The sequence below is a fragment of the Pollachius pollachius genome (assembly GCF_949987615.1).
Source record: "Pollachius pollachius genome assembly, chromosome: 1".
Lineage (NCBI taxonomy): Eukaryota > Metazoa > Chordata > Actinopteri > Gadiformes > Gadidae > Pollachius > Pollachius pollachius.
The window spans coordinates 28,655,170-28,664,892 of NC_136934.1; the positions used below are offsets into that span (position 1 = coordinate 28,655,170).

A 9,723-nucleotide genomic window follows, 5' to 3' on the forward strand; every position below is an offset into this window, starting at 1 on the left:
TTATTATTATTAATAATTAATACATTAATTAATAGAGGAACATTATTATTAATGTATTAATGTATCACAGCCATTTGTAATCCACTTTGACCTTCAAAACAAGGACATCATTTTTTCAATAAATGTATCATAAATAACTAAGTTGTGTCATGGAATTCAAAGAACTAACCATTATTTTTAGTTTTATAACATTCTGTTCAATGGTGCCAAAGTTGAATCATCTTGATTCTGAATGAGTAACTATATTACAACAAGAAAATGCAATAAAACTTTGTTTATACCCAACTGCGAGGTTCACCCCAATGGCTACCAGACTACAATGGTTATGGGGTTCATCCCAACACAACACCTTTACACATCTTTGAAGTTCCAGGGTGTTCAAAGTACGCCCCTGTAACATCGAGATTAACCACTGTGCTTATTTGAATGGCCGCTATATAATATATAATAATACAATGATAGGATTCCTGCTTTCTTCCATCCTTAAACTGTGGCCAATACGCCACATGCTGACCAATAAGACGCCCCTCTGCTGAGAGCAGCATTTCTGTCCTACATGTTATGTTCAATCAATAGATGTTGGAGCAGGATACGATCCTGGACATGACCTCCAGTCCTCCTCCTCCTGATGCTCCTCCTCTTCCTCCTGATACTCCAGTCATCCTCCTCCTCCTGATGCTCCAGTCCTCCTCCTCCTGATGCTCCTCCTCTCCCTCCTGATACTCCAGTCATCCTCCTCCTCCTGATGCTCTAGTCCTCCTCCTTCTGATGCTCCTCCTTCTCCTCCTCCTGATGCTCCTCCTCCACCTTATGATGCTCCAGTCCGCGTCAGAGGAGAGTCTTCTTGCGCGCTCCCGCCGCAGCTCCTCCTCCTCCATCACTTCTCCCGCTGACTCAGTGCCTTAGAGAGCCTCCCGCCCAGCTCAACACACGCATCCTCCGCCGAGAAGCACCAGCCATGGCCAAAACAGCGACCGGTAAGCATTTGACAAATGATATGTATGATAATACCTATTGTTATTATTATTATTATTTTTATTATTATTATTATAGGCCTATGAAATGTAAGTTATAATATGGGCGGACTGAATAGGACGTCGTGAGCAGAATCCTTTAGTAGGCCTGTAGCGTAGCCCGGTCGGTGGAAGATACAAACATATTCCAGCAATAAATATTCTAGGCCTATTTGTAAATGGATTGAAGGTGGCTCAATTGAGAATAGATATTCGGAGTTTTGACGTATTTCTTAAATGACGATGGATGTTAACATACATTCTGGGAACAAAGACGTTCTCTGCGGATCTTCGCCTGCTTTGGACATAAAAAATCAGCATACGGCTTTTTTCTATAAATGCGTGAATGCTCCTTATGTAATCGATATGGTCCCGTGGTGGTCTAGGTCCTGGTGTAGTCTAGGTCATTTTGTGGTCCGGGCCGTGGAGGTACCGCAGCATAACGCAGAGTGACCCCACCCTAAGAACAGGGAGGCCGACCATCCAGCTCAAGCCTACAGTCGCTAGGGCATAATCTGTGTCATCTGAATATCCTGAACACAACCTCAATTCCTCAAACGACATTTGTTTATTTGAGAAAAACACATTTTATATGGCACTCTAATAGAAATTAAACATTTCATCCATGGAAATAGCTTAGGGAGCATAGGACCTACCTTATGACACATCATTCTATAGACTATATTGAGGCTATACGAAATACCATCTTTATCAATGCTTATTTTCTTCAAGAAGTGGGCATATAACCAACCTATTCGGACTAGAAGCCCTGATCTGGTTTCAATAGAACGGATACACAAAGGCCAAAGGTACGTCCAGAAGAAGTCATTGGGTGTTTTTATGAGCCTCTTTGTGCTATCATGGCGTTGAGGTAGAGAGAGTTATATAGCAGGATGGAGGTAGAGAGGGCTATATAGCAAGGTAGAGGTAGAGAGGGTTATATAGCAGGATGGAGGTAGAGAGGGTTTTATAGCAGGACGGAGGTAGAGAGGGTTATATAGCAGGATGGAGGTAGAGAGGGTTATATAGCAGGGTGGAGATATAGAGGGTTATATAGCAGGATGGAGGTAGAGAGGGTTATATAGCAGGGTGGAGGTAGAGAGGGTTACATAGCAGGATGGAGGTAGAGAGGGCTATGCAACAGGATGGAGGTAGAGAGGGTTATATAGCAGGATGGAGGTAGAGAGGGTTATATAGCAGGATGGAGATAGAGAGGGTTATATAGCATGATGGAGGTAGAGAGGGTTATATAGCAGGATGGAGATAGAGAGGGTTATATAGCAGGATGGAGGTAGAGAGAGTTATATAGCAGGGTGGAGGTAGAGAGGGCTATATAGCTATATAGAGGGTTAAAGAGCAGGGTGGAGGTAGAGAGGGCTATATAGCTATATAGAGGGTTATAGAGCAGGGTGGAGGACAGCAGCGAGGACCTGCTTCTCTTGTGTCTTGCAACACTGGGCTGACAGTCCTCTGTGGTTAGGACTTTTTCCACCTCTCCAAACACACTGCACAGCGGGAGAAAGGAACCGTTTACTGTACATGTGCTGGAGGATTGTAACCATCCTTATGAGTATAGATGAATACGTAAACAATATAAAAAAATGCAATAGGGGTTGGTTCAGTCATACTAAACACAGTCATGCTTTCACCAAAAACCAAGGTCTTTGGTGTAATAAAGACTGAATCAAGACAGAGGATACAGTGATATGTTTTGGTCAGAGGCCAAGACCAATAGAGAATGACATGGGTATTAAATATCATACAAAATGTATTGACTGAAATTAGTCTTTTAATATCATCGGATAGATGTATGTTATGACTCTACAGCCTCTCATCTCATTTGTATAACCTTTACATTTACATTTACATTCATATTTAGGGCATTTAGCAGACGCTTTTATCCAAAAGGACTGACAATAATAAATTTGTCAGAAGAAAGAGAAAAGCACTGACACTTGTTAGGTTAACCTATTCCCTGTATACAACAAAGATAGCTAGGATAAGATGCTCCAGAACGAAGTACTTTTTTGTATAACCCCTCCTTCCTCATCTATTATTGAGTTGAGTAAATATCCTGTCCCCTCAGCCTACAAGGAGAAGATGAAGGAGCTGTCCGTCCTTTCCCTCATCTGCTCCTGCTTCTACCCCGAGACCCACAACAAGCTGCTTGGACAGTTTGAAGGTACGGACCCTGAACAATTCATACTGAAACTCCAGTAGAAATATATGTATGAATGTATGTGTAGTATATTGGGTATACTGAGATTGACTAGCCGGACAGACGTTACTCTTGACATATTTATTGTCAACCCAGGAACAGATGGCACTTCAGCATAGCTCTCATACATCAACGGGGGTAGCTCAGGATAGGTAGGTTCTTGTAGACAGCAATAGCACTGCTGCCCCTAGTGATCGGATGTCAGTATACCACTCGACTACATTCCTCCCCCCTTAAATCTGAACTAACTCATTTAGTTTAAATTTTTTCAGATTAAGGGTTTTAGTTCAACGTTTTTTTAAGATTAAACCTGTACTAATACAGTACAATACAACTGTGTCTCTCTCAACGTGTGAGCAGACATGGAGGTGAAGCCCATCAACAAGCGAGCTTCTGGCCAGGCCTTTGAGGTGATCTTGAAGCCTCCTTCCCCGGTGTCAGACGCTGTCCACAGCCTGCCGTCCCCCCCAAAGAGGGACATCTCCCTGGAGGACATCCAGAACAAACTGGAGGCGGCCGAGGAGCGAAGGAGGGTACGTAAACATGAAGAAGCAAAGTAAATAACAGCAAAGTTCAAGAATGGCTCCATAAACGGTGGGTTTGTTCCTCTCTCCTTCTAGTCTCAGGAGGCCCATGTACTGAGGGCCTTGGCGGAGAAGCGAGAGCACGAGAGGGAGGTGATGATGAAAGCCGTGGAGGAGAACAACAACTTCAGCAAGATGGCCGAGGAGAAGCTCCAGATGAAGATGGATCAGATCAAGGAGAACCGCGAGGCCTACCTGGCGGCCATCATGGAGCGCCTGCAGGAGAAGGTAAACAACAACACAACATGAGCCACATACAGGAAGGATTCATATAAAGGCAACAAACTCTTTTCCATGTGTATGAAAGTCTGGTCTGATCTTCCCCTAGGAGAGGCGTGCAGAGGTGGTGCGGAGGAACAAGGAACTCCGGGAAGAGCTGACAGCATGAGCCCTGCGGTGACACTGGGGTGGACTTGGGAGTCTGTCTCCGTCTCCACCTCAAGCCCCGTCCCTGCCCCCCTTCATAGACGCTCCTGAGCAGGCATCCCACGCTGGACCTCTGGAGGCTGAGGACAACACTGTCCCACTCAGCCCCCCCACCCAACCTCACTCCTCCTCCATCAGTATTATCAATTATCAATGGATGCAATCATGGATGACCCTTATATCGGAAATTGAATGAATGTAATAGATTTAAGAGAACACAAGACAGAAATCTGGTTTATGGTGTGTATATAATTTATTTGATTCTCTTTCGAATCGATCTGAATCTCTCTCTCTCTCTCTCTCTCTCTCTCTCTCTTTATTTACAGTAAGTAAAGTAAAGTAAAAGGATGCTGATGTCCGACTCTACCTGAATGATATTCTTTCTCTCTGAAGTTATAATGTTTTTGTTTTTTTATGTTGAGATTTGCTGTTTACGTGTGAATAGCCTTCAGTGTTGTGAGTTGGTCTAAGACAGACATTTGCAATGTTTTTTGATGTCATGATGATGATGATGAGGATGATGATGATGATGATTTATTTCCTGTCCCTTTGTAAAGAATGCAAATTGTTGTTACAAACTCCCCAAGATATCACCTGGTCTCCATCACAGAAACACAGCCACTCTTGTTGCACATGCTTACAGGTATTGTAACCAATAATCCTACATGCATAGATTCAAAGAGCCCCCTCGCTTGAAGGGATCACGATGGTCTTTATTCTGGTTAGGAATGTGTTGCCCCAACTGAGCAGCTATTTATTCACTTGCCCATTCCTGTTCACTTTGAGTTAATGCCAAAAGAACACAAACATGCGTAGTCACTCCACTGATCTACTCTGTTAAACAGTACACAGTATTTGGAGTTGCATCATCCTGGTACCATAAATGGTGTTATGAAAAGTGAAATGTGCTGTGGCTCCAATCTTGACATTTATAGTTTGAAACCAAAGCGTGCTTGTGTGTGTGTGTGTGTGTGTGTGTGTGTGTGTGCGTGCGTGCGTGCGTGCGTGAAAGAGGGAGGGAAAGTGGATGCATGCAGCCAGATGTGTAGGGCATCAAAGTGAAGCATCAACAGCTTCATCTGCTCTCTTGGGGTAAGACAGAGGATGGATGGAGGATGCTTTGCCCTCAGCACAAGTTGTTTTTTTGTTTTGTTTTGTGCGGTTGCTATCCAAACCCACGGACACCTGCCTGCATACTCTATTGCCTGTGTTACCCTTCATAGCTCTCTGTGAAAGCTCTTCTCAATAAAAGAGTGGGGTTATGTACACAGGGTCCTTCCCTTCAGTGATAAAACTGAAGGCGTTCGCCATGTTTTAACACCATATAACCAATTTACTCCGGAGCAATGGTGTAATCTGTTGTACAAACGGTGTACAGTACATACTATCATTCAATTATAAGGCGGTATGTATGACCTAGTGCTCAGTTAATGGAACCTTCCCACCACCCCTGGGTTGTTACGCCCATCAAAATGTGGAGGAGATATTTTAAGTACCCCCCAATTATAAAGTAACAATATAGTCTGCCTGTTTATTGGTTAGAAGACAGAAATAATCTTCCCTGAAACATCCGGAGCAGTGCTCCACGTTATGGTCATACTTCAGCCGTTCCCTGCAATGAAACCCAGTGGTTGAATAATAGCTACAGTAAAAACTATTTGAAAGATTCCGATTGATACTCCCTTATTCCATTACTTCCCCAGTAAGACATACCTACATATAAGCTTTGGTCCACCGATAGTAGACATCCACAATATGACCCTGGAGCTCTGGAGGTCCATCGATAGCAGACATCCACAACATGACCCTGGTGCTCTGGAGGTCCACCGATAGCAGACCTCCACAACATGACCCTGGTGCTCTGGCGGTCCACCGATAGCAGACCTCCACAACATGACCCTGGTGCTTTGGAGGTCCACTGATAAAATACCTCGACAACATGACCCTGGTGCTCTGGAGGTCCATCGATAGTAGACATCCACAACATGACCCTGGTGCTCTGGAGATCCACCGATAGCAGACCTCCACAACATGACCCTGGTGCTCTGGTGTTACTGCGCTGCAAGGCTGTCATCTAAAGCATCAGTATCAAATCACTTTGGAACTGCAATGATACGCACTGAAAACGGTCCAAAATGAACCTCTCTGCACAATACATTTACATTAACAGTAACTAAATTCACCAGATAAATAAAAGCCGTATCCTATTCATCCAGTAGATGGCGCTGATATATTTATTTTGGAGTTGGAGCTAAAGCACTAGGCAGGCGTCACGTAACGACCTAACTAGACTGTTTAGAAATTGTGCGCATTGTGCAAATACAAAAGCGTGAGGTGCAGCTTATTCGTAGGTATCAGTTTCGAAATAGTGGAGATGCATTTTGTTATAATTTATCCTGTTTTCAGAAAATTGTCCCCATATAAGAATGGAAAAATAATTTATGGTGAACTCTAAATAAGATCTCACATCTATGTCTAAACTCAAACTAAGGTATAAAGGGGCAGGTTTGCGAACAGCGAAACCCAAGATTAAGACAGTGGTTATATAGCCATCAAGGGAATTCGAACGGGTGCACCAAATCCAAGAAGAATTGATCTGACCGTAGCCTACTGGTCAACGGTCTGGGTGCTGCCCGCCTCCTCCCGCTCCCTTCCATCTCTCTATCCGGTTAACACTATTGTCTCCATTGCAGACCGACCCCTGCTTGTTAGGTCAGAGGAACATTGTATAGGATTTCCTCTGGGTTTTAATGATTTCCTGGGTATTCAAGTTGGCAACAATGCGATAGGATCAGGTTACCTGGCACACAGTGCCAGACAAGAGACAACCTTTTGAGTCGCTAACAGACTCATTAAAAGGTGGCCCCCTGAATGGGAAAATGGGAAAGTAGTCCTTTCTGGGTCGTTTCTTTGGGTTGAGAGAAATAACAAATGTAGAATGGAACGATTGTGGTAAAAATCATTTGAACATCAAAATCAATCTTCTTCCTCGCCAGGTCGTTTTTTAGACAAACTACTTGGGAATTAAGTAAATACATATTAATTCAGGTATTTTATTGGTAAAAATATGACATTTGCAAAAGTGAGCATGTCCGGCAGTTTATGTTGGGTAATAAAGTATGATTCATCAATCAAGGTCCTCATATCATATCCCTCCTAAACTTGGGAATATTGCATAGTTGACCCAAAATAAAATAACCATTTAACCATCTCCTCATCCATTTAGCTAAATAAAGTTAAATAACTAAAAGCTGTTTATGCCATATGAAAAGAAAAGCAGGTGGGAACAGCCTAGCTCGGGCCGGCAGTCCCTCCTGGACGGTCACCAAGCTGAGGGCCTTCAGTCCAGCCTTCAAAAGGCCCCTATCTCCAAACCCCAGGGTCTGTAGGGCTTTGCCACGCTGCTGGAGGTGGCTGAGGGAGAGTGGGGATGCATGGGGCTCAGTACCGTCGGAGAGACCAGGGGGAAAGCACTGAAGGACAGGGGGAAGGCGGAGAGAGAGGAGAGGAGAGGCGAGAAGCTCTTCGACGTGTGCCCAGCCAGGCCCAGGGGCAGTAACCGGTGGGACTCAGCAGGGGTTGTAAGGCCGTGCCTTGTTGCCACGGAGACCTCGCTGGAGGAGGATGGTGAGGAAGATGTGGTTGAGGAAGAGGACGGTGTGTTGCTACTGCTGTTTCTCGACGGGGGCATCCTGGCCTGTGGGTGTTGCAGGAGCAAGGGATGGGCTATATGAGCTGGGCTCCAGGCCATGTGTCCGAGCCCGTTGTGGATCTCCCTCTGAGAGCCATAGCTGCTGAGGTGAGACACCAGGCGCGCCCGGAGGGGGTCGCTGCTGTCACGGCCCTCCATGATGCCGAGGTAACGCGCCGTCTCCGCTAGGCACTCCCTGAAGCCCAGGCTGCGATAGTCCTTGGAGAAAACGTGAGCTTCAAAGTAACCTGTGGCCGAAAGTTAGGAGAGAGTGAATCATCTGTGCACGATTAAACCGTGAGGGGTATTGTGTGTTCAAGCACAAAAACAAGGTGTTATGTTTGTGTGTGAATATGAAGGATGACCACACCTTTCCCCCCAGCAGCATGAAGCATCTTCAGGTGGTCAACCGTCATCTGCAGGATTTCTGCCTTTTCTAATTTTGCAGATCCCTGAGAATTTATTTTTAAGATATGTTTTGATATCTTTGATGATATAAATAACATTTAACATTACTTTCAAGTATTACTATTAGAGGCAGTTGGCAGTTGCTAAGTACCTGTTTCTCAAAAGCACTTGGCACCAGTCTTCTTAACTCTGATAGACTGTTGTTGATGCGGTCCCGACGTCTTTTTTCTATAATCTAATGAGGAACGATGCAGATATTATAGAGAGGATTCAGTGTGTCAGAAGCCAAAGTATGTGCTTTTGTTCAGCGCATCCAGCAAAAACACAATTACTCACAATAAGCCATACATTGACTCACTTACCCCCCTACGCCTTTTCCTGGCCTGGACCTGCGTGGTGGTGGAAGGGGACGGCGACCCCTGGGGGGAGTCGGACGCTCTGAACACAGGACAACACGGGGCTTTAATGAGATCATACATTTGAATCATTTGCTCATTTGAAATAAAACATTGAAGAAGGTCCTGTTTGGTTCCAATCTGGACAATACGACAAATATTCCGGCCCAATTATTTCATTATATTGTCAATTTAGAAATAAAGTTGACATACCCATTTTCGTCTCCATATTTCTCTACTTCAATATTGTCGTCCATTTCGCTGTCAGATGAACTAAAACTGTGTTTTCTTTTCATCTTGCTTTTATCCGCACAACGAGTGGAATATTCCTTGCAGCACAATATCCTCGGAGGAGTGACAGCGGCGGGTCTGAGCGCAATGAGAAATGTCACGTGTGGTAAATGATGCCCCACACAGCAGGTGGGCGGAGCAGGGGAAGTTTATCAGGAAATATGGGCGGGCCTTACTAAGGCAGCCTATCAAAAGCGACTAACTAAGAGTCTGTGTTGTGCCTTTATTTCGAATAATGTCATATTTTACAATGCCACAGACTGAATATAAGGCTATTTAATCATAGACTAATTCAACAATTAATTAAAAAAAAGTAAAATAATGGCAGGATAATTATGTGGTTGTAGCTTGGATGGTTGTGTTAAATGTGCCTCAGATCATGTGTTCACCTCCGAGGTCCCTCGTCTCGGGACATGGGAGCCTCTCTACCGGTCACTGTTGTGTTGGAACACAACAGTGCGATGTGTGTGTTGTTCATGTCCAGCGCTGATCAGCTGAGAGGACCCAGGGTTATTCAGTCATGTTGGCCAAGCTCTCCAGGGAAACTCCAACGATGGAGACAGACTGCCAACACTGAACATACTCCCAAGAGGAACGCTGAGATGGAGGGAGATGGAGGGTGTTTCTGTTAACAATAACCATTAAGCCTTCCTCTTTAATTGGATGATGCTAGGTCAGCAGGGGTGGTCTGTGTGGC

The 9,723-nt window shown here is 44.6% G+C and overlaps 2 protein-coding genes across 2 annotated transcripts; one reads left to right on the plus strand and one right to left on the minus strand.

The window, feature by feature from the left end:
- Positions 1-889: 889 nt before the first annotated feature.
- stmn2a (stathmin 2a) lies at positions 890-4,515 on the plus strand. The gene is made up of 5 exons (XM_079733324.1): positions 890-977; positions 3,100-3,195; positions 3,592-3,764; positions 3,852-4,043; positions 4,144-4,515. The coding sequence occupies exons 1-5, from the start codon at positions 959-961 to the stop codon at positions 4,201-4,203; spliced, it is 540 nt and encodes a 179-aa protein (XP_079589450.1). The 5' UTR covers positions 890-958; the 3' UTR covers positions 4,204-4,515.
- A 3,058-nt stretch (positions 4,516-7,573) lies between these two features.
- Positions 7,574-9,031, minus strand: LOC307086730 (hairy/enhancer-of-split related with YRPW motif protein 1-like; the record flags this gene model as incomplete). The annotated part of the gene is made up of 5 exons (XM_079752038.1): positions 7,574-8,180; positions 8,303-8,384; positions 8,492-8,575; positions 8,703-8,778; positions 8,949-9,031. 5 exons carry the CDS (start codon positions 9,029-9,031, stop codon positions 7,594-7,596), a joined length of 912 nt encoding a protein of 303 aa, XP_079608164.1. The 3' UTR covers positions 7,574-7,593.
- Positions 9,032-9,723: the final 692 nt, after the last annotated feature.

What these genes read in the sequence shown, in the direction of transcription:
- stmn2a (XM_079733324.1), top strand. An exon ending in GCTGCTTGGACAGTTTGAAG is followed by an intron (nt 3,196 to 3,591) that starts GTACGGACCCTG and finishes ACGTGTGAGCAG; the next exon opens with ACATGGAGGTGAAGCCCATC. An exon ending in TGGAGCGCCTGCAGGAGAAG is followed by an intron (nt 4,044 to 4,143) that starts GTAAACAACAAC and finishes ATCTTCCCCTAG; the next exon opens with GAGAGGCGTGCAGAGGTGGT.